The 27,704-nt window shown below is 40.6% G+C and overlaps 1 protein-coding gene across 1 annotated transcript in view; it reads left to right on the plus strand.

The window, feature by feature from the left end:
- OCA2 (OCA2 melanosomal transmembrane protein) overlaps positions 1-27,704 on the plus strand; it is a 361,910-nt gene that overhangs the window by 128,818 nt on the left and 205,388 nt on the right. The window contains exon 15 of the mRNA XM_040227913.1: positions 17,783-17,915. Coding sequence (XP_040083847.1) covers positions 17,783-17,915 — 133 coding nt within the window. The remainder of the gene's footprint in view (positions 1-17,782; positions 17,916-27,704) is intronic.

Consider the following 27,704-nt stretch of genomic DNA (forward strand, 5'->3'; position numbering starts at 1 on the left):
CTGGCGTGAAGTGGTATCTTGTTGTAGTTTTGATTTGCATTTCTCTAATAATGAGAGATGTTGAGCCTCTTTTCAATGTGTTCGTTAGCCATCTGTATGTCTTCCTTGGAGGAATGTCTGTTTAGGTCTTTTTCTAACTTTTTGATTCAGTTGTTTGTTTTTCTGGTATTGAGTTGTATGAACTGCTTGTGTATTTTGGAAATTAATCTTTTGTCAGTTGTTTAATTTGCTATTATTTTCTCCCATTATGAGGGTTGTCTTTTCATATTGCTTATAGTTTCCTTTGCCGTGCAAAAGTTTTTAAGTTTAATCAGGTCCCACTTGTTTATTTTTATTTCTGTAAGTCTAAGAGGTGGTTGCAGCCATGAAATTAAGAGACGCTTACTCCTTGGAAGAAAAGTTATGACCAACCTACATAGTATATTCAAAAGTAGAGACATTACTTTGCCGACTAAGGTCCGTCTAGTCAAGGCCATGGTTTTTCCTGTGGTCATGTATGGTTGTGAGAGTTGGACTGTGAAGAAGGCTGAGCACCGAAGAATTGATGCTTTTGAACTGTGGTGTTGGAGAAGACTCTTAAGAGTCCCTTGGACTGCAAGGAGATCCAACCAGTCCATTCTGAAGGAGATCAACCCTGGGATTTCTTTGGAAGGAATGATGCTAAAGCTAAAGCTCCAGTACTTTGGCCACCTTATGTGAAGAGTTGACTCATTGGGAAAGACTTTGATGCTGGGAGGGATTGGTGGCAGGAGGAGAAGGGGATGACTGAGGATGAGATGGCTGGATGGCATCATGGACTCGATGGGCGTGAGTCTGAGTGAACTCTGGGAGATGGTGATGGTCAGGGAGGCCTGGCGTGCTGCGATTCATGGGGTCACAAAGACTCGGACACTACTGAGCGACTGAACTGAACTGAACTGAAGAGGTGGGTCATAGAGGATCTCGCTTTGATTTATGTCATCAAGTGTTCTGTCTCTGTTTTCCTCTAAGAGTTTTATAGTTTCTGGTCTTACATTTAGGTCCATTTTGAGTTAATCTTTGTGTATGGTGTTAGGAAGTGTTCTCTTTTCATTCTTTTACATGTAGCTGTCCAGTTTTCCCAACATCATTTATTGAAGAGGCTGTTTTTCCCCATTGTATATTCTTGCCTCTTTTGTTAAAAATAAGGTACCCATAGGTGCATGGGTTTATTTCTGGGCTTTCTCTCTTATTCCATTGGTCTATATTTCTGTTGACTGCAGCTTTGTAGTATAATCTGAAGCCAGGAAGGTTGATTCCTCCAGCTCCATTCTTTCTCAAGACTCCTTTGGCTATTCAGGGTGTTTTGTGTTTCCATATGAATTGTGAAATTTTTTGTTCTGGTTCTGTGAAAAATGCCATTGGTAATTTGATAGGGATTGCACTGAATGTGTAGATTGCTTTTGGTAGTATAGTCATTTTCACACTATTGATTCTTCCTATTCTTCCTACCCAGGAACATGGAATATCTCTCCATCTGTTTATGTCATATTTGATTTCTTTCATCAGTGTCTTATAATTTTCTGTGTAGAGTTATTTTGTCTGCTTAGGTAAGTTTATTCCCAGATATTTAATTCTTTTTGTTGTAATGGTGGATGGGATTGATTCCTTAATTTCTCTTTCTGATTTTTCATTGTTAGTATATAGAAATGCAAGTAATTTCTGTATATTGATTTCATATCCTGCAACTTTGCTAAATTCACTGATTAGCTCTAGTAATTTTCTGATACTATCTTTCAGGTTTTCTATGTACAATATCATATCATCTGCAAACAGTGAGACCTTCACTTCTTCTTTTTTGACCTGGATTCCTTTTGTTTCTTTTTCTTCTCTGATTGCTCTAGCTAGAACTTCCAGAGCTATGTTGAATAATAAGGGTGAAAGTGGACATCCTTGTCTTGTTCCTGATCTTTAGGGGGAATGCTTTCAGTTTTTCACCATTGAGAATAATATTTGCCATAGGCCTATCATATATGGTCTTTCCTATGTTGAGGTAGGTTCCTTCTATGCCCATATTTTGAAGAGTTGTAATCATAAATGGGTGCTGAAATTTGTCAAAGGCTTTTTATGCATCGATTGAGATTATCGTATGGTTTTTATCTTTCAATTTGTTAATATGGTGTACCACATTGATTGATATTTGTATATTGAATAATCCTTGCATTCCTGGAATAAACCCAACTTGATTATGGTTTATGAACTTTTTGATGTGTTGCTGAATTCTGTCTGCTAAAATTTTGTTGAGGATTTTTGCATCTATGTTCATCAGTGATATTGGCCTGTAGTTTTCTTTTTTTGTGTCTTTGTCTGGTGTTGATATCAGGGTGATGGTGGCCTCATAGAATGAGTTTGGAAGTGTTCTTTCCTCTGAAATTTTTTGAAAAAGTTTTAGGATAGGCATTAACTCTTCTCTAAAAGTTTGATAGAATTCTCCTGTGAAGCCATCTGGTCCTGGGTTTTTGCTTTTTGACCACAACTTCAATTTCAGAGCTTTTAATTGGGTTGTTAATAGTTTCTATTTCTTCCCAGTTCAGTCTTGGAAGATTGAACTTTTCTAAGAATGTGTCCATTTTTTTTCCAGGTTATCCAATTTATTACCATATAGTTTTTCATAATAGTCTCTTACAATCCTTTTTATTTCTGCATTGTCTGTCATAATCTCTCCTTTTTCATTTCTAATTTTGTTGATTTGATTCTTCTCTCTTTTTTTCTTGATGAATCTGGCTAAAGGTTTGTCAATTTTGTTTATCTTCTCAAAGAATCAGCTTTTAGTTTTATTAATCTTTACTATTGTTTCTTTCATTTCTTTTTCATTTATTTCTTCTCGGATTCTTATGATTTCTTTCCTCTTACTAATTTTGGGGTTTTTTTTTCTTCTTCTTTTTCCAGTTGTTTTATGTGTAAGTTAGATTGTCTATTCGATGTTTCTCTTGTTTCTTGAGGTAGGATTGTATTGCTATAAACTTTCTTCTTAGAACTGCTTTTACTGCATCCCATAGGTTTTGAGTTGTTGTTTTTTCATTGTCAGTCATTTCTAGAAATTTTTAAATTTCCCTTTTGAGTTCTTCAGTAACCTGTTGGTTATTTAGAAACATGTTTTTTAATCTCCATGTGTTTGTGTTTCTTACAGTTTTTTCTTGTAATTGGTATCTAGCCTCATAGTGTTGTGGTTGGAGAAGATGACTGATATGATCTCAATATTCTTAAATTTGTTAGGTTTGATTTATGACCCAAGATGTGGTCTGTCCTGGAGAATGTTCCATGCACACTTAAGAAGGTATATTCTCCATTTGGATGGAATGTCCTGAAGATATCAACGAGATCTATCTCATCTAATGTATCATTTAAGATTGTGTTTCCTTATTAATTTTCTGTTTTGATGATCTGTCCATTGGTGTGAGTGGGGTATTAAAGTCTCCTACTATTATTGTGTTACTGTCTCCATTTAGTCTGTTAGTGTTTGTCTTATGTATTGGGTTTTCCTATATTGGGTGCATATATATTTACAACTGTTATGTCTTCCTCTTGGACTGATCCCTTGATCATTATGTAGTGTCCTTTCTTATCTCTTGTAATATTCTCATTTTAAGGTATGTTTTGTCTGATACAAGGATTGCTACTCCAGTTTTCTTTTGCTTCCCATTTGCATGGAATATATTTTTCCAGCCTCTCACATTCAGTCTATGTGTGTGTTTAGGACTGAAGTGGGTTTCTTGTGGACAGCATATATATGGATCTTGTTTTTGTATCCATTCAGCCAGTCTGTGTCTTTTGGTTGGAGCATTTAATATATTTACATTTAAAGTAATTATTGATATATATGTTCCTATTGCCATTTTCTTAATTGTTAGGTTTGATTTTGTAGATCTTTTTCTTCTCTTGTATTTCTTGACTATTAAGTCCCTTTAACATTTATTGTAAAGCTGGTTTGGTGGTACTGAATTCTCTTAACTTTTGCTTGTCTGAAAACTTTTTTATTTCTCCATCAATTTTTAATGAGATCCTTGCTGGGTACAGTCAAAACATAAAAACAAGTCAAAACAGAAGGATAATAAATGTTTTTCTTGAGTCACTGCTGTCAGAGTCCTTTCCCTTGCTGGGAATCACAGTCCACCTCACTTTCCCAGAATGCCCTCCAACACTGTTCTGATCTCTGGACCAGCTCTGGGGGCAGCTCAGATTCTAATCTGATACTACTCCTGTGTGTTCTCTCCTCCAATGTCCATAGCTATCAGAACTAGTGCGTTTTCTTTTATGGGAACTCTCAGTGACATTTTATATATTCCATATGTACAGAGTCTTCCTAGTTGATCATGTGGATTTAGTCTGCTGCTTGTACAGATGATGGGAATGTTTTGGGTCTTCTTCCTTAGCCAGCTTGCCCCTGTATTTCAACTGTGGTTTTATTTCTACCTCTACATGTGGGTCCTCCACTAGGGTTTGCTCCCGAGGCTGCCCTGGAGGACTTAGGTTTGCCCCTGTGAGGGTCAGGTGTGGAGGTGGTACAGCCGCTTGGGTCGCAGGAGTTCTGACAGCGCGGTACTCAGGGGAGTTGTCAGCTAGGGTGGCAGGAAATATAGTTCTCTAGAAGGGTATGGCAACCAGTTTTGGCCAATAGCTTCAGTATTCTTGCCTGAAGAACCCCTTCTCTGACAGGGAAACCTGACAGGTCACAGTCTACAGGGTCACAAAGAGTCTGGACACGACTGAAGTAACCCTGTGCACATAGATGCAAGGCTTTTTTTTTTTTTTTTTGCTGTGACAGCTCTGCCCCAGTGAGTTTTGAACGTGAACGTGTTGCAGCTTCTTGGCTTGTGGGGACCCTGGCAGTGCCAAGTGTGCAGAGACATGGACTGTCTCCGATGCAGAAGTTATGGTCCTGTCAGAGTCTTTTTTGACCCTCTTTTAGCTGGTGATCAGAAGACCTCTTTGGTCAATCTTTCTCCATAGCTCCGCATGTTCAGGCACTTAGAGGGCTCCCTTGCCTGGGGTTCTTCTCTGTTGTTTGGCATATCAGGCACATAGAGGGGCCCCCTAGGTGGGGTCCTACTCTGTAGATCAATGTGTCATGCACTTAAAGGGGCACCCTGGGTGGGGTCCTAATCTGTAGTTCAGTGCATCAGGCATTTGATGAGCCAGTCTCTCTATTGTTCAGCTAGTGATGCTGGCGTGTGGGGAGAGAGAGGCTATGGTGATGGCTCCATAATGTAAGACACGTGACTGAGCAGTATCGCCTTGCTTCCATGGCTGCCTGGCTTTCCTCCACAGACATTTCCCACCACAGTCTCCTCCCTCACATCCCCTCGATCTGTCTCTCCATAGGCAACAGCAGCCCTTGCCCTAAGATTGCTCCACAACCCCTAAACTCCAGTCCCAGCCACTGTGCCTTCCAGGGTTCTGGGTCCCTGTCCAGGGTATGTGTGGCCGTGGCAGGGACTGTCTGATTCTCATTCCATTTGGATTGCCACAGATCAGCTGTTTCCCTCTCAGCCTTAAATGTTTCTCCTGACCAGACAATTGCCCTGATGTGGAGATTGAACCCCTGCTTCAGTTCCCCCACCTGCTGAGGGCAGGTCCAGTTCTATTGAACACTCCTGTTTTTCCCCCTAGGTCCTTCATCCTACTGAGTTTTGCATGGTTCTATATATTCTTTTCCACTGGTCAGGTACTCCTGTCTGGTCTCAGCTGGTGTTCTGCATGCACTTCTGTGTCTGAAGGTGTGTTCCTGATGTATCCATGGAGAGAGATGTACCCCACATTCACCTACTCCTCTGCCATTTTGTTCCCCTACATTAGTTTTAATGTAAGACTCTAGACATAATTCAACATTCAAAAAACTAAAATCATGGCATCTGGTCCCATCACTTCATGGCAAATAGATGGGGAAACAATAGAAACAGAGACAGACTTTATTTTCTTGAGCTCCAAAATCACAGAGGACAGTGACTGCAGCCACAAACTTAAAAGACACTTGCTCCTTGGAAGAAAAGCTATGACAAACCTGGACAGTTTTTTAAAAAGTAGAGACATTACTTTGCTGACAAAGATCCATCTAGTCAAAACTATGATTGTTCTAGTAGTCATGTATGGATGTGAGTGTTGGACCATAAAGAAGTCTGAGCACCAAAGAATTGATGTGTTTGAACTGTGGTGTTGGAGAAGACTCTTGAGAGTCCCTTGGACTGCAAGAAGATCAAACAAGTCAATCTGATTCTAACAGAAATTAACTCTGAATATTCATTTGATTGACTGATGCTGAAGCTGAGTCTCCAATACTTTGACCTCCTCATGCAAAGAGCTGATTCACTGGAAAAGACCCTGATGCAGGGAAAGATTGAAGGCAGGAGGAGAAAGATATGGCAGAGGATGAGATGGTTGGTTGACATCACCGACTCAATGGACATGAGCAAACTCTGGGATATGGTGAAGGACATGGAAGCTTGGTGTGCTGGACACAACTGAGCAACAGAACAACAAGAACTAGGCATAATGTCTCTCTTGGACACAAATTGAGCTAACTCTACATTCTTTTAAACCTCTTACTGGAGTCCTAGATCTGAATTCTCTGACATCTGTGGGATGTTACCCAAGATAGGGCCTGGGTCCTGGGCCTTACTAAGTCACATAGAAAGATGAAGGGAAAGAGCAGTCTGTCAGACTATTCCCATATTCTTCCATGGCATCCTGACATGGTGTTGTGAATATCCAGAGTTTAAACCTGACAGTAAGGGAGAAAGGTAAGGTTTTGTAAAAACATCTAAAGGGCCCTGGAGGTGAGCACCCTTTCTGATTGCACTAAAGCTAAGCCTTGGCCCCTTACCCAGCTTTGTGCCAAAATGACATCCCCTGGGGACGTGGATTTAGGGCTGTCTTGTTTTATTAAAGATGACATTCCTTGTCTTCCCCTCAGTGACTTTCCCTCCTTTTTTGGGTTAAACTATATTTTTCAGAAAAGGTATCTAATTAATGTCTTTTTGTGGATAACCAAGAGTGGTTGTAATTCATTTTATAGTAGTTCAGAGATAAAGGAATATTTATTTACATGGTGTGAGCTTTGCTGAGCTTCCCTGGTGGCTCAGATGGTAAAGAATCTGCCTGCAATGCAGGAGACCCAGGTTCAACCCCTGTGTCATGGAAGATTCCCTAGAGAAAAGAATGGCTACCCTCTCCATGATTCTTGCCTGGAGAATTCCATGAACATTGGAACCTGGAAAGGGTCAGATTCCTCTGACCCTACTGTACATGGGGTCATAAAGAGTTGAACATGACTGAGCAACTAACATTTTTTACTACTTATTTATGTGTAACCACAAATGAAAACATAGTTCCAGGGACAGTGTCTTTATAAGAGATTAACATAAATTCCTATTATCAATAATGACAGCACAGCTATACATTTGAATCACATGATGGGCAGAGTTATTTGGTATTAATATGTTCATTACTGGAATAGGAAGAATGATTACCAAATTAAAATAAAATTTGAAGTTAACTTAAAATATTCACAAAGAGATTTAATACTTAATGTGTAATTCAGAGTAATAATTGAAAAACAGTACTAAGCTGGAGAAAGTGCTGAAGGGCTGGAAACAAGCTGGTGAAGTAGGAGGACTTGTGCATAGCTCCTCTCACAAAAACACCATAATCGCAACCAACTGCTGAAAAATTACTAGCAAAACAGACTGGAACCTACCAAAAAAGATATTCTACATCCAAAGACAAAAAATAAACCGCAATGAAACAGTAGGAGGGGTGGAATTGAGATAAAATCAAAGCCTGCACCCACTGGGTGGGCAATCCACAAATCAGAAAACAGTTGTATTGCAGAGGTGTTCCCACGGGAGTGAGAGTTCTGAGCTCCATGTCAGGCTTCACAACCTGGGATCCTGGCATCAGGGCAAGGATCTCCCAGAGCATTTGGCTTTGAAAGCCAGTAAGACTTGATGACAGGAACCCCACAGGACTGAGAGAAATAGAAACTCCTTTCTTGGAGGACACACACAAGGCCTTGTGTGCACTGGGACCCAGGGAAAAGCTGTGACTAAATAGAAGCCTGGGCCAGAACTACCTCCTTGTCTTGGAGGGTCTCCTGGGGAGGCGGGGGCAGCTGTGATTCACTGTGGGAATGAAGACACTGGTGGTAGAGGTACTATGGAGTGCTCATTGGCCTGAGCTCTCCTGGAGGTCACCACTTTGTCACCAAGACCTGGCACCACCCAACATCCTGTAGGCTCTACTGCTAGGCCACTTCAAGCCAAAGAACCAGTAAAACAGGAATATAGCCGCACCCATCATCAGACAAGCTGTCTAAAATCTTCCTAAGCCTATAGCCACCTCTAGATATGCTACTTCCATCTATAAAAAAGAAATAGACTCACAGACATAGAGATCAGACTTGTTCTCAAAGGGGTGGGGAAGGCGAGGGATGGACTGGGAATTAGAGATTGGTAGAAGCAAACTCGGAGAAGGCAATGGCATCCCACTCCAGTACTCTTGCCTGGAAAACCCCATGGACAGAGGAGGCTGGTGGGCTGCAGTCCATGAGGTCGCTAAGAGTCGGATACTACTGAGTGACTTCACTTTGAATTTTCACTTTCAAGCATTGGAGAAGGAAATGACAACCCACTCCAGTGTTCTTGCTTGGAGAATCCCAGGGACAGGGAAGCCTGGTGGGCTGCCGTCTATGGGGTTGCACAGAGTTGGACACGACTGAAGTGACTTAGCAGCAGCAGAGGCCAACTATTATATCTAGAATGGATAAACAAGGTCCTACTGTATAGCACAGAGAACTATAGCCGATCTCCTGGGATAAACCATAATGGAAAAGAATATTTTTAAAAAGTATATATATATATATATATATATATATATATATATATATAATAACTGAGTCACTTTGTTGTATAGCAGAGATTGGCACAGCATTGTAAATCAACTGTATTACAATAAAAAATAAAAATAAAAAAGTAAACATACCCTTGACATGGCCCTAGAGGGACAAGACCCAGCTCCATCTGTCAGTGGGCAGGCACCAATCCCTTCCACCAGGAAGTCTGCACAAGCCTATCAAGTCAGTCTTACACACCAAGAAGGGAGGAACCAAAAGAAAGAGGAGCTGCAACCCTGCAGCCTTTGGAATAGAAAGTGCAATCACAGAAAGTTACACAAAATGAGATAGCAAAGGAGTATATTTCAAGTGAACAAGAAAACCCCAGAAGAATAACTAAGTGAAGTAGAGATAAGCAATCTACCCCTCAAAGTATTCAGAATAATGATAGTAAAGATGATCCAGTGCATTTTCTTGGCAAAACTCTATTAGTCTTTGCCCTGCTTCAATCTGCATTCCAAGGCCAAATTTGCCTGTTACTCTAGGTGTTTCTTGACTTCCTACTTTTGCATTCCAGTCCCCGATAATGAAAAGGACATCTGTTTTGGGTGTTAGTTCTAAAAGGCCTTGTAGGTCTTCATAAAACCATTCAACTTCAGCTTCTTCAGCATTACTGGTTGGGGCATAGACTTGGATTACTGTGATATTGAATGGTTTGCCTTGGAGATGAACAGAGATCATTCTGTCGTTTTTGAGATTGCATCCAAGTACTGCATTTCGGACTCTTTTGTTGACTATGATGGCTACTCTATTTCTTCTGAGGGATTCCTGACTGCAGTAGTAGATATAATGGTCATCTTAGTTAAATTCACCCATTCCAGTCCATTTTAGTTTGCTGATTCCTAGAATGTCAATGTTCACCCTTGCCATCTCTTGTTTGACCACTTCCAATTTGCCTTGATTCATGGACCTGACATTCCAGGTTCCTATGCAATATTGCTCTTTACAGCATCGGATCTTGCTTCTATCACCAGTCACATCCACAGCTGGGTATTGTTTTTGCTTTGGCTCCATCCCTTCATTCTTTCTGGAGTTATTTCTCCACTGACCTCCAGTAGCATATTGGGCACCTACTGACCTGGGGAATTCTTCTTTCAGTATCCTATCCTTTTGCCTTTTCATACTGTTCATGGGGTTCTCAAGGCAAGAATACTGAAGTGGCTTGCCATTCCCTTCTCTAGTGGACCACGCTCTGTCAGACCTCTCCACAATGATCCTCCCATCTTGGGTTGCCCCGCAGGCATGGCTTGTTTTCATTGAGTTAGGCAAGGCTGTGGTCCTAGTGTGATTAGATTGACTAGTTTTCTGTGAGTATGGTTTCAGTGTGTCTTCCCTCTGATGCCCTCTTGCAACACCTACCATCTACTTGGGTTTCTCTTACCTTGGGTGTGGGGTATCTCTTCACAGCTGCTCCAGCAAAGCACAGCCGCTGCTCCTCACCTTGGATGAGGGGTATCTCCTTACTGCCAGTTCACTGGTCATAGCAAACACCCTCTTCCAACAACACAAGAGAAGACTCTACACATGGACATCTCCAGATGGTCAACACCAAAATCAGACTGATTATATTCTATGCAGCCAAAGATGGAGAAGCTCTATACAGTCAACTAAAACAAGACCAGGAGTTGACTGTGGCTCAGATCATGAACTCCTTATTGCCAAATTCAGAATTAAATTGAAGAAAGTAGGGAAAACCGCTAGACCATTCGGGTATGACCTAAATCAAATCTCTTATCTTTATACAGTAGAAGTGAGAAATAGATTTAAGGGCCTAGATCTGATAGATAGAGTGCCTGATGAACTATGGAATGAGGTTCATGTCATTGTACAGGAGACAGGGATCAAGACCATCCCCATGGAAAAGAAATGCAAAAAAGCAAAATGGCTGTCTGGGGAGGCCTTACAAATAGCTATGAAAAGAAGAGAGTGAAAAGCAAAGGAGAAAAGGAAAGATATAAACATCTGAATGCAGAGTTCCAAAGAAGAGCAAGAAGAGATAAGAAAGCCTTCTTCAGTGATCAATGCAAAGAAATAGAGGAAAACAACAGAATGGGAAAGACTAGAGATCTCTTCAAGAAAATTAGAGATACCAAGGAAACATTTCATGCAAAGATGGGCTCGATAAAGGACAGAAATGGTATGGACCTAACAGAAGCAGAAGATATTAAGAAAAGGTGGCAAGAATACACAGAAGAACTGTACAAAAAAGATCTTCACGACCTGGATAATCATGATGATGTGATCACTAATCTAGAGCCAGACATCTTGGAATGTGAAGTCAAGGGGGCCTTAGAAAGCATCACTACGAACAAAGCTAGTGGAGGTGATGGAATCCCAGTTGAGCTGTTTCAAATCCTGAAAGATGATGCAGTGAAAGTACTTCACTCAATATGCCAGCAAATTTGGAAAACTCATCAGTGGCCGCAGGACTGGAACAGGTCAGTTTTCCTTCCAATTCTAAAGAAAGGCAATGCAAAAGAATGCTCAAACTACCGCACAATTGCACTCATCTCACATGCTAGTAAAGTAATGCTCAAAATTCTCCAAGCCAGGCTTCAGCAATACGTGAACCGTGAACTCCCTGATGTTCAAGCTGGTTTTCAAAAAGGCAGAGGAACCAGAGATCAAATTGCCAACATCTGCTGGATCATGGAAAAAGCAAGAGAGTTCCAGAAAAACATCTATTTTTTCTTTATTGACTATGCCAAAGCCTTTGACTGTGTGGCTCACAATAAACTGTGGAAAATTCTGAAAGCGATGGGAATAGCAGACCACCTGACCTGCCTCTTGAGAAATCTATATGCAGGCCAGGAAGCAACAGTTAGAACTGGACATGGAACAACAGACTGGTTCCAAATAGGAAAAGTAGTACATCAAGGCTGTTTATTGTCACCCTGCTTATTTAACTTATATGCAGAGTACATCATGAGAAATGCTGGACTGGAAGAAACACAAGCTGGAATCAAGATTGCCGGGAGAAATATCAATAACCTCAGATATGTAGATGACACCACCCTTATGGCAGGAAGTGAAGAGGAACTAAAAAGCCTCATGATGAAAGTGAAACAGGAGAGTGAAAAAGTTGGCTTAAAGCTCAACATTCAGAAAACTAAGATCATGGCATTCTTAGCAATGGTCCCACTGCTTCATGGCAAATAGATGGGGAAAGAATAGAAACAGTGTCAGACTTTATTTTTGGGGGGGGCTCCAAAATCACTGCAGATGGTGATTGCAGCCATGAAATTAAAAGACGTTTGCTTCTTGGAAGAAAAGCTATGACCAACCTAGACAGCATATTGAAAAGCATATTACTTTGCTGACAAAGATCCATCTAGTCAAATCTATGGTTTTTCCAGTAGTCATGTATGGATGTGAGAGTTGGACTACAAAGAAAGCTAAGTGCCAAAGAATTGATGCTTTTGAACTTCAGTGTTGGAGAAGACTCTTGAGAGTCCCTTGGACTGCAAGGAGATCAAACCAGTGAATCCTAAAGGAAATCATTCCTGAATATTCATTGGAAGGACTCATGCTGAAACTTGAAGCTGCAAGCCACTTGATGTGAAGAACTGACACTGAAAAAGAACCTGATGTTGGGAAAGAGTGAAGGCAGGAGGAGAAGGGGACAACAGAGGATGAGATGGTTGTATGACATCACTGACACGATGGACATTAGTTTGAGGATGCTCCAGGACTTGGTGATGGAGAGGGAAGCCTGGCATGCTACAGTCCATGGGGTCACAAAGGGTTGGACACGACTGAGCAACTGAACTGAACTGATAGGAAAAAAGACATCCATTTACATTGTTGGTGGGAATGTAAATTGGTACAGCCACTATAGAGAACAGCATGGAAGTTCTTAAAAAAAAAAAACAAAAAACTAAAAGTAATACTACCATAAGATCCAACAATCCCGCTCATTGGCATATGTCTGGATAAAACCATAATTTGAAAAATACATGCACCATAATGTTCAAGATAGTAGTATTTCCAGCATCAAGACATGGAACCAACCTAATGTTCATGGTTAATGGATAAAGAAAATGTGGTACATACATACAATAGAAATTTACTTAGCCATATAAAGAAATAGTGCCATTTGCAGCAACATGGATGGACCTAGACATTAACTTACAAAGTGAAGTAAATCAGAGAAAGATAAATATATGATATCACTTATATGTAGAATCTAAGAAAGTATATAAATGAACTTATTTACAAAACAGAAATAGACTTGCAGACATAAAAAACTAATTTATGGCTACCAAAGGGATAAAGGGAGGAGGAGGGATAAATTAGGAGTTTTGGATTAACAGAAACACACTAGTATATACCAAATAGGTAATCAACAATGACCTACTGTATAGCACAAGAAACTCTACTCAGTATTCTGTAATAACCTACAGGAGAAAAGAATCTGACAAAGTGTAGATTTAGGTATATGTATAATTGAATCACTTTGCTGTACAGTTGAAACTAGCACAAACTTGTAAAAGAGCTATACTCCAATATAAAATAAAAATTAAGAAACAAAACAAAAATCACTACTAGGCCTCATAAGAGTCAAGAAATCACATCTGACAAATCTCTGCTTTCTCTGTGTAAGAATTAGTCAGAAATTACAGGAAGTTGTGAGGCAAATTATTCCAAGTCACCCTTTGCACTCTGCTCACTTGTGGATCTCTTGGGATGGGTCCCATTTGCAGAATTTCTAGTATTGAGTAGGCAGATGGGCAGACCTCCAGTGTCCACTGGTCCTTTCCTGGCGTGGGCACAAGTCTACAGTGCTCCAGGATCCCATGTGCAATGACACATTGTCCTTTCCTCTCTCAACTGATTGATGGGGAGATAGTCTTCCTTTGTTGGTTACACTTGCTCCTTTTTGCCTGTTCTAGGGAGACTCCCCACTAATGAACATGATTATTTAAACACCTTTTAAACAACACTGGAAGAGTTTCTTTAGGAGAGCCATGTACTCTATGCTCTTGAATGGCATTTTCACCCATCACAGGAAGGCATTTCTTACCGTGACCCAGATATGTGTGCACTAGAACATTCCTCAGGTCTTTTCCACCAGGCCCCCAGACCCTGTGCCATTGGGATCTTCCTCCTGGCTCTGCCACAAGCTACTGTGCCAGTGGAGCACTCTTCTGCTCCTCCATCCACTGACATCCTCCATCCAGAACTTCGATGGTGTTGGTCTCTGCTCGTTCTCATCCTGTCTCTTTTTTAAGTTCTTAATCTCCTTTGTGAGTTTTCTGTTTCCACACATCTTCAACATCTATGGATTTTGGGGTTCTGATTTTTTGACTCTTTTCCCTGTTAGGTGAGCATTTTCTAGTGGAGCTTATGACCTTAGTGGCTTGCACTGTTGCCTGAATGCTAGGATTGCCCACCTCTGTCTCTGCCAGAGTCTCACCTTCCTCAGATCATGTGTGCCAGTGCCCTAGCCTCCACATACTTGATGGATCCCTCACACTGAAGATGCTCTACCTGGATCACATCCATTCTGCAGTGCTGGGGTCATCTCCTTGCTGGGTCTCCAGACATGTTTCTATCCTCAGATTACATCATGATATTTAGTAAAACATCCAGTAGTTTTACTTTATACACTTAAAGAGAATTTCTTTGAAGTAATTGTGTCAGTGGGGTTCAAACCAAAATTATTTCTTGAATTACCCTGTTACAATCGAGTTGACTGTTTTGACTTTCACAAAGCTAGCCTGAAAGCTTCATCCCTAGAAAATGGAATTGGTGGGCCAGGAGCTAGATATCCCTTAAATATATGTAGTTTACTAGGCTCTGAATGCTCTAATGATTCTGAGGGATCCTTGATTATTTTGTATGCCTCAACATTTGACCACTTACTCTATCAAATGAGGACATTGTGGAAAATTAAGAATAAAGTGGCTTAGTGTAGTCAAAATGAAAACAGTACAAAATGAGGCTGAGAGGGAAGGGAAGAAACAGAACCAGTACTTTGGAAGAAAGGGCTGCATATAAGTACTGCACTGATGTAAGTATGACAGTAGGTAGTTTGGTTACTGAATACGTTAAAGAGACAACTTTAGGAAATTGTAGAGCCATGTAAAAACAGCAAGGAGGCCCTGACACTGAACAAGCTTAGAAAACACACATGTAGCCTGTTGTGCATTGCACCTGCCTGTGTTTTTTCTTGAAATTTTCAGTTTGGATTTTTCCATTCTATATTTTTCTTACTTAAAAAATCTACTTGTTACAATTCTAGAAGCAACCAAATACTTCTTTTCAACACTGTGTTAGTTTTGCTGTGGAGGCCTTTCCAAGACACCTTTTGTCCTTTTCTTTCTCCTCATTTCACCCTTTTCATCTGATTTTTCCTTCAACTGCTCCATCATTTCTAATGGGAGAAAAATTAACAGTTTTGTTACAGGTTTTCTTCACTATCCAAAAATAGAGCTTTCCCATATAAACTTTCAGAAGTCAAAATGGCATAGAGTGAGAAAACAATCACTTGTTTCCCTAAAAGCAAAAATCCTCTTCAGATTTCTTCCTTAGTGAAAACAGATGCTAATGTAGGTCTTTTGTAAAAGCAAAGTGGCATAAAGTGAAATTTCAAAAAGTGGGGGACATCTGTATTGTGTTCCAAAGGGACCTATAATTATTCAGGATATAAGTACTTTGGCCTTCATGAGTTCCTGTCTCCAAAAAATATTAATTACATTTCACGACTGAATTCATACACAGGAAATACATTAATATATTTTAAGCTATCTTCTTTCCTATTTTGTTCCTGATTTTAAAACAAATGAAATGATTTTCATTTAAAAAGTGTTTTGGACCTTTTTAAAAAAAGGTATTTGGGACATGCATTCTAAAGACAACATCCATGGTGATATCCTCAGAAACGTGGTGGATTCTAATGGCCATTGAAAGCATGCCATGAGTCCCAGCTCTTCATAGGTTTCTCTGCTATCTGTATATGATCAGCCTCACATAATTCCATCCGTCATTCAGATGCTATTTTCAAGGGCAACCACTGGATGTGCAGAAAAACTGCAAGTGATTAAGAACTTCAGATCATTGTACACTGGCAGGCCTAAATTTTCACACAACTTACTAATGGTTCTAAGTTGTGATAATGGTTTCTAAGTTGTGTTTTATCTTTAGCAATGTTATAAGTGGTTTCAGGTCTTTTCTGGAAAAGAGGGGGGACAAATAAGTAAATTTTAATAAACAATAATTTGTTGTTCAGTGTCTGACTCTTTGAGACTCCATGAACTACAGCATGGCAGGCTTCCCTGTCCTTCACCATCTCCTGGAGTTTGCTCAAACTAATGTCCATTGAATTAGTGATGCTACCCAACCATCTCATCCTCTGTTGCCCCCTTCTCCTCTTGCCCTCAATATTTCCCAGCAACGATAATTAATATTGAGTTCACTCCTTCCATCTCAGGCCTTTAGAAGATGACCTTCCAGACTGCTGCCTTGGGAATGGTCTCCAAGTTTGTCACTAGTGTCCCTGGGACCTACTCTCTTTACACCCCATTCACCCCACTGGTCCTGCCTGGGAGTCTCCCCCAGTGTTCCGTCATTATGCCTTTGACCCTGTTTTGTGGATCAGTGGTCCAGGAGTTCCTGCCAGTGAGAAACTGGTTCTCTCAGCCCAGTTCATGGGGACAACAACCTGCGAGGGTCTCAGAGGGTGTCACATGTATTTACTGAATATTTAAGCACAGTGAAAACAAAAGGAAAAAACTGACCAATATTGTTGCTGACTTATTCCCTTACAAATCAACCTAGTGGAGATTTCATCCAACAACAAAAATATCCTCAGCAGTTGACTGTGGAAAAGAGCCCAGAGTCAGGCAAAGGAATTGCGAGGGGAAGGAGAGCGCTTCTGCCTGGGACTCTTGAGACTGGTTGGGACACCCTGTGGTTCTTAAGTCCTGATGGCCACTAGGTGACCTGTGGAGGACTGTGCTTTCCAGGCATGGCAAAGCTCTTTCGTATCGATAGCAGTGACTTAAATGAAGTGTTTAAGAAAATGCAATTTACCTTCAAACAGATGAATGTTGCCTCATAGTCTTTATTTTTTTCTTTTAAATTGAAGTATAGTTCATTTCAGAGAAGGTGATGGCACCCCACTCCAGTATTCTTGCCTGGAAAATCCCATGGATGAAGGAGCCTGGTAGGCTGTAGTCCATGGGGTTGAGAAGAGTCGGACATGACTGAGTGACTTCACTTTCGCTTTTCACTTTCATGCGTTGGAGAAGGAAATGGCAACCCACTCCAGTGTTCTTGCCTGGAGAATCCCAGGGATGGGGGAGCCTGGTGGGCTGCCATCTCTGGGGTCCCACAGAGTCGGACACGACTGAAGCGACTTAGCTAGCTAGCTATAGTTCATTTACAACATTGTGTAAGTTCCAGGTGTATAGCAATATGATTCAGTTTTATATACATATATGTTGCTTCAGGTTCTTTTGCCTTATAAGTTATCATAAAATACTGAGCATAGTTCCTGATGTTATAACAATAAGTTCTTGTTGGTTACCTATTTTATATATAGCAGTGATAGCTTCATGTTTTGTCTCCCTCAGTCTTGTTTCACCGGATCCCAGGGGACATGTCAATATAGTGGTGAAGTAGAACCAGCTAAGGTTGGGATAAGATGTGATGACCTGTTTTTGTTTCCTTCTAAGGTTGCTTGTCATTCAGATAATAATTGGTGTTTTATTATGAAAGAAACAAATCTTGAATGTTTGCAAAACTGCAGTGAAGAGTACCTGTTCTGTGGGCTTTGTGTAGGTTCCCCAGCCCTTGATCTCAGACTTCCCTGGGCTCTGCCATGAGGTTGTGCCTGTGCTGCCTGTGGTTTCATGTCTCCTTTCCTGTTTCCAGGGTCTGGACTTCGCTGGGTTTACAGCACACATGTTTGCTGGGATTTGCTTCGTTCTCTTGTTCTCCTTTCCACTCCTCAGACTCCTTTACTGGAACAAAAAGATCTATAACAAGGAACCCAGTGAGATTGTTGGTGAGTAGAAGCACCTCCCCATAGAGCTTCAGAGTTTACTAACACAATATTATTTTTTTCTGGGGGAGGTTGCCACAAAAAGGCAGGAGATTAATGCTATGTAGAATACCAGGGAAGTATCTGTCACTGGGATGCTGCACACTAGGATGTCCCTGTCTGTCTCCTTGTAGGCAGTGCACTTTCAGGGGCTTTAAATCTATGAATTGTGCCTCTTTAGTGTTCTATAGAATGAAATGTGGTTACATGTAGGAAGCAATGTCCACTGTATACAATTTGCATGTCATGATATCATTGATCCACCTGTGTTTAATACAAAAAGCAGAGCATATAGACTGTAGTCTATATTTTTGAACCACTCTGTTGCTTCATGTCCGGTTCTGTTACATTTTGTGCTGCATATGGGCTTCTCAGGAGGCAGGTAAGGTGGTCTGATATTCTCATCTCTTTAAGAATATTTCACAGTTTGTTGTGATCCACACAGTCAAAGGCTTTATTGTAGTCAATGAAGCAGAAGTAGATGTTATTTTGAAATTTTTCTAAATCCAGCTTGTACATCTGGAAGTTCTCAGTTCGTGTACTGCTGAAGCCTAGCCTGGAGGATTTTGAGCATAATCTTGCTAGCATGTGAAATAAGTGCAATCAATTCCCATTTCTGTATAAATGGCTGGGAATCTAAGTATGTTCTCACCAGCCTTCCTGCTCATCAGATGATGACTTTACATGGTAGATCTGCCTTTCTTTCCTGGGTGACTTTTGCGTTCAGAATTTAACTGTTTTTGTTCTAACTAGGAAAATGTCATATACACCTTCTCAAGTCACCTATATAAAACCAGCTTGTTCCTAGTAGAATTGAAGCACCCACCTCCACCAGATAAATGGAAAGATAAGAAGAAATTTCTATTCCAGACAATATGTATTGATTGCACAAAAATTGGAGTGCCCTTGTAGATATAAAAGTGGTACTTTAAATGTAAGCAATCAACAGGGATTTCCTGGGCAGCCTCTTGGCCTAGCCCTTAGTGAAGGCTGCATAGGTGCAAGACAAGTGGGCAGCTTGTGTAGGCATAGGAATGGGCCTCACCAAAGAAGCCCAAAACTGTGGGGGGTGGCTCCAGTATGGGGGCTGGAGGGAAGGAAAGGAAAGCAGGCACAGATGCCGGGGGCCAAATGGAGTAGTCTTTTTGGCTGCTTCCTGGGCCATGGAAGATTCCTGCCATGTAACATAGTTTACTTCATTTAGGAAGAACGTGTTTTCTTAATAACATTGATAATTACTCACCTGGTCATTTGCAGAGCAGACTATGTGATTTTTTTTGAGACAAAAGAACATCTTCATGTTCATGGCTTCCCAGGTGGTGCCAGTGGTAAAGAATCCACCTGCCAATACAGGAGACCCAAGTGACATGAATTCAATTCCTGGGTCAGGAAGATTTCCTGGCTTAGGAAATGGCAACCAACTCCAGTATTCTTGCCTGGAAAATTCCATGGACAGAGGAGCCTGGTGGACTACAATCCATAGAGTCGCAAAGAGTCAGACACGACTGAGCGACTGAGCATGTACACACATTCATGTTAACATGGCATTCTTCCTATGTGTGTCTGTGTCCACATTTCCCCATTTGTGAGGACACCAGTCATCTTGGATTTGGGGCCATCCTAATGACCTCACCTTAACTAATTATATCTGCAGTGAGCCTATTTCCAAAACAAATCACATTCTGAGGTACTAGAGGTTAGGACTTCAACACGTGAATTGAGGGGGGCACAATTCAACCCATAGCAATCAGCAAGAGGTATTCAAAATGTTTTATCATCAACAAGTATATGTAAAGTGGGGTAACAATATGTAGCTTTAGTTTTCTAATGGAAAGGGTCATACCCATGGAGAGCTAGGGAAACTAATCCATCACAATGGCTAATCTGTCTTTAGAAGCTTGTGTGGGCACAGTTGCACCTCTTTCCTCCCCAATATCCCTCCACCTTGCTGGTGATCAGAATTACTCAGGAATAATTGTTATATATACAGATTATCAGGCCCACCCCTAGGAAATCTGTGCTGCGAATAAACTCTTCTGGAAAGTCTTATCTTGAGATTAACTTGGACATACTGATTTGGAAACATAGAAAACAAATCTGTGTATTGATTCCTTTACTCATCATGAATAAAGAGCTGAGGGAAGCTTTGAGGGAAGTGGGATAGAATGGTTGGGATATGGATAATGCTGGAACCCTATGGTAAGGACAACACAGGTTGTACATCAGCACACAGTGAACTGTGCAGATCCAGAGCAATCACTCTGAGCCACTATTGTGTATAGGGAAATCTGATTTTGAATTGCTTGGTATAACTATAGATTCCTAAGCTTAACCCCAGAGATTTGGGTTCAGCAGGTCTGTGATGAGTCCAAAACATGTCAGAATAGCTTGGCTATGCTACAGTTTGAATATTCTTTGGCATGGCCTTTCTTTGGGACTGGAATGAAAACTGAGCTTTTCTAGTCCTGTGGTCACTGCTGAGTTTTCCAAATTTGTTGGCTTATTGAGTGAAGCACTTTAACAGCATTATCTTTTAGGATCTGAAATAGCTCAACTGGAATTCCATCACCTCCACTAGCTTGGTTCATAGTGATGCTTCCTAAGGCCCACTTGACTTCACATTCCAGGATGTCTGGCTCTAGTTGAGTGATCACACCATTGTGGTTATCTGGGTCATGAAGCTCTTTTTTGTATAGTTCTTCTGTGTATTCTCTCCACTTCTTAATATCTTCTGCCTCTGTTAGTTTCTGTCCTTTATTGTGCTCTTCATTGCATGAAATGTTCCCTTGGTATCTCTAATTTTCTTGAAGAGGTCTCTAGTCTTTCCCATTCTATTGCTTTCCTCTATTTCTTTGCACTGATCACTGAGGAAGGCTTTCTTATCTCTCCTTGCTATTCTCTGGAACTCTGCATTCAAATGAGTATATCTTTCCTTTTCTCCTTTGCCTTTCACTTCTCTTCTTTTCTCAGCTATTTGTAAGGCCTCTTCAGACAACCATTTTGCCTTTTTGTATATTCTTTTTCTTGGACATGGTCTTGATAACTGCCTCCTGTACAATGTCCCAAACCTTCATCCATAGTTCTTCAGTCACTCTATCAGATCTAATCCCTTGGATCTATTTGTCTCTTCTGCTATATAATCATAAGGGATTTAATTTAGGTCATACCTGAATGGTCTAGTGGTTTTCCCTACTTTATTCAATTTAAGTCTGGATTTTGCAACAAGGAGCTCATGATCTGAACCACAGTTAGCTCCTGGTCTTGTTTTGCTGACTGTATAGACTAGCAAAGTAATGCTCAAAACTCTCCTGCATAGACTAGCAAAATAAGGCTCAAAATTCTCCAAGCAAGACATCAACAGTACGTGAACCACAAACTTCCAGATATCAAGGTGGATTTAGAAAAGGCAGAGGAACCAGAGATCAAATTGTCAGCGTCTGTTGGAACATTGAAAAAGAAAGAGAGTTCCAGAAAAACTACTTTTGCTTTAGTGATTAAACCAAAGCCTTTTGATTGTGTGGATCACAACAAACAGTGGAAAATTCTTCAAGAGATGGGAATACCAGACCACCTTACCTGCCTCCTGAGAAATCTGTATGCAGGTCAAGAAGCAACAGTTAGAACTGGACATGGAACAATGGACTGGCTCCAAATTGGAAAAGAAGTATGCAAAAGCTGTATATTGTCATTCTGTTTATTTAATTTATATGCAGAGTACATCATGTGAAATGTTGGGCTGGATAAAGCACAAGCTGGAATCAAAATTGCCAGGAAAGATATCAATGACCTCAGATATACAGATGACACCAACCTTATGGCAGAAAGTGAAGAAGAACTAATGAGCCTCTTGATGAAAGTGAAAGAGGAGAGTGAAAAAGTTGGCTTAAAATTCAACATTCAAAAAATTAAGATCATGGCATTCATTCCCATTGCTTTATGACAAATAGATGGGGAGAGAATTGAAACAGTGAGAGACTTTATTCTCTTGGGCTCCAAAATCACTGTGGATGGTGACTGCAGGCATGAAATTAAAAGACGTTTGCTCCTTGGAAGAAAAGCTATGACCAACCTAGACAGCATATTAAAAAGCAGAGATACTACTTAGCCAACAAAGGTCCATCTAGTCAAATCCATAGTTTTTCTGGTAGTCATGTATAGATGTGAGAATTGGATTATAAAGAAAGCTGAGCGCCAAAGAATTGGTGCTTTTGATCTGTGGTGTTGGAGAAGACTCTTGAGGGCCCCTTGGAGTGCAAGGAGATCCAACCAGTCCATCCTAAAGGAAATCAGTCCTGAATATTCACTGGAAGTACTCATGCTGAAGCTTGAAGCTCCAAGCCATCTGACGGAAAGAACTGACTCAATGGAAAAGATCCTGATGCTGGGAAAGACTGAAGGCAGGAGGAGAGGGGGATGACAGAGGGTGAAATGGCTGGATGCCATCACTGACTCAATGGGCATGAGTTTGAGCAAGCTCTGGGAGTTGGTGATGGACAGGGAAGCCTGGCTGTGCTGCAGTCCAAGGGTCACAAAGAGTTGGACACGTTTGAGCTACTGAACTGAAGTGAACTAATAGTACAAGAAAAAGTATCCCTGAAATCTTAGTAACACTACTTCGTGTTGGCCTAATGTCCACTGTGGGATCACAGTGCCTTGCTGATCAGTAGTTCTCAGCGCTGTGAGCTGCTGGTCATCATAGGGATCAGAGAGAACCATATGTTCCACTCTGTCACTGAATGACTCCTCCTGACTGTCCTGACTGTCACTAGGCTCCACCAGTTGCAGGGGCTGGGTTGAGTCAGCCTGCCAAGTGATCAACATGGGAGAGAATTTGACTTGTTTATTGAAAAGCACAAATAATCACCAGAGTATGCCCCTCTGGTAATCAAATACCAACTCATGATGCTTATTCCTAATATTTTATATAGACTTTTTTATATCTGTGTACATTAGGGATATTTGTGTGTAATATCCTCTCTTAAAATATATACTTTTTGCTGTCCTCAAAGGATGAATATATAAGTATACCCTCCTCTTCAGCTTTTGGGAAGAGATGGTGTAAAATTGCTATTACATTTTACCTTAAACGTTTTCCAGGATATTTTAGAGTTGAACCTCCTTCCCTCCCTTCTTACACCACTATCTCCCTTGATTTCCTCTTCCCTCTCTCCCTCTCTCCTTCCCTTCTAGTTTTTAAATACAAATACTGATTCTTTAATAGATATAGGCTGGCTATTAAAGTTATCTGTTTCTTCATGAGGGCTCACTGTTGGTTTCTGCCTTTAAAGGAATTTGTCCCTGTTCAAACTCAGTTGTTGAAAGAATTATTCTAAAATTGTTTATAATAGTTTTTCATTATCCTTTAATAGCTATAGAACTTTAAAAATTGAAGTATAGCTGATTTGCAAAATTGTGTATAGTTTCAGTCAACAGGAAAGTGATTCAGTTATATATGCAAATATATATATATATATTAGTTTTTTATAAGATATGGAGTGTAGTTCCCTGTATTAAACAGATACAATTCCTTATCTCTTTTATGCATAGTAGTTTGTATCTGTTAATCTCATACTCCTAATTTATGTCTCCCCCTCCTCTTCCCTTTTGGTTACCATAAGTTTATTTCCTATGTCTGTGAATCTGTTTGATTTGCATATAGATTTATTTGTATTATTTTTAGTTTCTACAAGTAACATTTCAGTTCAGTTCAGTTCAGTCACTCAGTCATGTCCAACTCTTCGCGACCCCATGAATTGCAGCATGCCAGGCCTCCCTGTCCATCACCAACTCCCAGAGTTCACCCAGACTCATGTGCATCGAGTCGGTGATGCCATCCAGCCATCTCATCCTCTGTCGTACCCTTCTCCTCCTGCCCCCAATCCCTCCCAGCATCAGAGTCTTTTCCAATGACTCAACTCTTCGCATGAGGTGGCCAAAGTACTGGAGTTTTAGCTTCAGCATCATTCTTTCCAAAGAACACCCAGGACTGATCTCCTTTAGAATGGACTGGTTGGATCTCCTTGCAGTACAAGGGACTCTCAAGATTTCACAAATATCCTATAATACTTTTTCTTTATCTGTCTTTCTTCACTTAGTACAATATTCTCTATGTCCATGTTGCTGCAAATGGCAATATTTCATTCTCTCAATTCCAAAGAAAGGCAATGCCAAAGAATGCTCAAACTACTGCACAATTGCACCCATCTCACATGCTAGTAAAGTAATGCTCAAAATTCTCCAAGCCAAGCTTCAGCAATATGTGAACCGTGAACTTCCTGATATTCAAGCTGGTTTTAGAAAAGGCAGAGGAACCAGAAATCAAATTGCCAACATCCCCTGGATCGTGGAAAAAGCAAGAGAGTTCCAGAAAAACATCTATTTCTGCTTTATTGACTATGCCAAAGCCTTTGACTGTGTGGAGCACAATAAACTATGGAAATTTCTGAAAGAGATGGGAATACCAGACCACCTGACCTGCCTCTTGAGAAATCTGTATGCAGGTCAGGAAGCAGCAGTTAGAACTGGACATGGAACAAAAGACTGGCTCCAAATAGGAAAAGGAGTACATCGAGGCTGTATATTGTCACCCTGCTTATCTAACTTCTATGCAGAGTACATCATGAGAAACACTGGACTAGAAGAAACACAAGCTGGAATCAAGATTTCCGGGAGAAATGTCAATAACCTCAGATATGCAGATGATACCACCCTTATGGCAGAAAGTGAAGAGGAGCTAAAAAGCCTCTTGATGAAAGTGAAAGAGGAGAGTGAAAAAGTTGGCTTAAAGCTCAACATTCAGAAAACGAAGATCATGGCATCCAGTCCCATCACTTCATGGAAAATAGATGGGGAAACAGTGGAAACAGTGTCAGACTTTATTTTTTTGGGCTCCAAAATCACTGCAGGTGGTGACTGCAGCCATGAAATTAAAAGATGCTTACTCCTTGGAAGAAAAGTTATGACCAACCTAAATAGTATATTCAAAAGCAGGGACATTACTTTGCCGACTAATGTCCATCTAGTCAAGTCTATGGTTTTTCCTGTGGTCATGTATGGATGTGAGAGTTGGACTGTGAAGAAGGCTGAGCACCGAAGAATTGATGTTTTTGAACTGTGGTGTTGGAGAAGACTCTTGAGAGCCCCTAGGACTGCAAGGAGATCCAACCAGTTCATTCTGAAGGAGATCAGCCCTGGGATTTCTTTGGAAGGAATGATGCTAAAGTTGAAACTCCAGTACTTCAGCCACCTCATGCAAAGAGTTGACTCATTGGAAGACTCTGATGCTGGGATGGATTGGTGGCAGGAGGAGAAGGGGACGACTGAGGATGAGACGGCTGGATGGCATCACTTACTCGATGGACGTGAGTCTGAGTGAACTCTGGGAGATGGTGATGGACAGGGAGGCCTGACGTGCTGCGATTCATGGGGTCGCAGAGTCCGACACAACTGAGAGACTGAACTGAGCTGAACTAACATACCATTATAAATATATATACACCACATCTTCTTACCAATTATCTGTTGATGCACACTTGGATTGTTTCCAGGTCTTGGCTCTGCATAGATGTTTTTGAATTAGAGTTTTCCTCTCTTCTATATATATGTCCAAGAATGGGATTGCTGGATCACATTGTTGTGTAGTTGTTCAGTTTTGTCTGACTTTTTGTGACCCCATAGACTGTAGCACGCCAGGCTTACAAGTCCTTCACCATGTCCTGGAGCTTGCTCAAACTCATGCCCATTGAGTCGGTGATGCCTTCCAATCATCTCATCCTCTGTCGTCCCCTTTTCCTCCTGCCTTCAGACTTTTCCAGCATAAGGGTCTTTCCTAATGAATCAGCTCTTCATATCAGGTGGCCAAAGTATTGGAGCTTCAGCTTCATCATCAGTCCTTCCAATGAATATTCAGGTCTGATTTCCTTTAGAATTGACTAATTTGATCTCCTTGCAGTCCAAGGGACTCTTGAGCGTCTTCTCCAACATCACAGTTCAAAAGCATCCGTTCGTTGGTGCTCAGCTTTCTTTATGGTCCAACTCTCACACCCATACATGACTACTGGAAAAACCATAGCTTTGACTAGATGGACCTTTGTTGGCAAAGTAATGTCTCTGCTTTTCAATTCACTGTCTAGGCTTGTTATATCTTTTATTCTAAGGAGCAAATGTCTTTTAATATCATGGCTGCTGTCACCATCTGCAATGATTTTGGAGCCCAAGAAAATGAAGTTTGGCAGTGTTTCCACTGTTTCTCCATCTATTTGCCATGAAGTGATAGGACCAGAACCATGATATTTGAATGTTGAGTTTTAAGCCAGCTTTTTCACTCTCCTCTTTCACCTTCATCAAGAGGCTCTTTACTTCCTCTTTGCTTTCTGCCATAAGGGTAGTGTCATCTGCATATCTGAGTTTATTGATATTTTTTCCAACAGTCTTGATTCCAGCTTGTGCTTCATCCAGCCTGACATTTTGCATTATGTACTCTGCATATAAGTTAAATAAGCAGGGTGACAATATACAGCCTTTACATACCCCTTTCCCAATTTTTATCCAGTCCATTTTCCCATGTACAGATCTAACTCTTGCTTCTTGACCTGCATACAGATTTCCTAGGAGGAGGGTAAGGTGATCTAGTATTCCCATCTCTTGAATAATTTTCCACAGTTTGTTGTGATCCATGGAATCAAAGATTTTAGCATAGTCAATGAAGCAGAAGTAGATATTTTTCTGGAATTCTCTTGCTTTTTCTATGATTCAACAGATGTTGGCAATTTGATCTCTATTAGCTTCTTATATAGTCTGGATATTAACTCTTTGTCAGTTGTTTCATTTGCAATTATTTTCTCCTGTTCTGAGGGTTGTCTTTCAGTCTTGCCAATTGTTACCTTCATTGTGCAGTTCTTATATTTAATTAAGTTCCTTTTGTTTATTTCTGTTTTTATTTCCATTTTCTAGGAGTGGATCAAAGAGGAACTTGCCATGATGTATATCAGAGTGTACTGCCTATGTTTTTTTTTTTTTTAAGAGATTTATAGTGTCCAGCCTTATATTTAAGCCTTTAGCACATTTTTTTTAAGAGATTTATAGTGTCCAGCCTTATATTTAAGCCTTTAGCACATTTTGAGTTTATCTTTGTGTGTGGAATTAGGAGGTGTTCTAGTTTCATCCTTTCACGTGCAGCTGTCCAGTTATCCCATACCACTTATTGAAGAGGCTGTCTCTCTCCATTGTATATTCTTGACTTCTTTGTCAAAAGTAAGGTACCTGGGACTAAGTTTATCTCCGGGCTTTCTATCTTGTTCAGGTGGTCTATATTTCTGTTTTTGTGGCAGTACCATACTGTCATGATGACTGTAGCTTTGTAGTATAATCTGGTGAGAAAGGTTGATTCCTCCATCTTCATTCTTCTTTATCAAGATTGCTTTGGCTATTCGAGTTTTTTGTGCTTCCATACAAATTGTGAAATTTTTTGTTCTAGTTCTGTGAAGAATACCATTAGTAATTTGATAGGGATCACACTGTATCTGTAGATAGCATTTTGTAGTATATATAGTTATTTTCACAACCTTGTATGTTGATTCCAACCTTGTATATTGATTCTTCCAACATTGTATATCTCTCCATTTGTTTGTGGTGTGTTGATCTCTTTCATCAGTGTCTTAGAGTTTTCTGCATACAGAACTTTTGTCTCTTTAGATAGGTTTATTTCTGAGTATTTTATTCTTTTGGTTGCAGAGGTGCATAGGATCGCTTCCT

This window comes from Oryx dammah, unplaced genomic scaffold (assembly GCF_014754425.2).
Source record: "Oryx dammah isolate SB20612 unplaced genomic scaffold, SCBI_Odam_1.1 HiC_scaffold_27, whole genome shotgun sequence".
Classification (NCBI taxonomy): Eukaryota; Metazoa; Chordata; class Mammalia; order Artiodactyla; family Bovidae; genus Oryx; species Oryx dammah.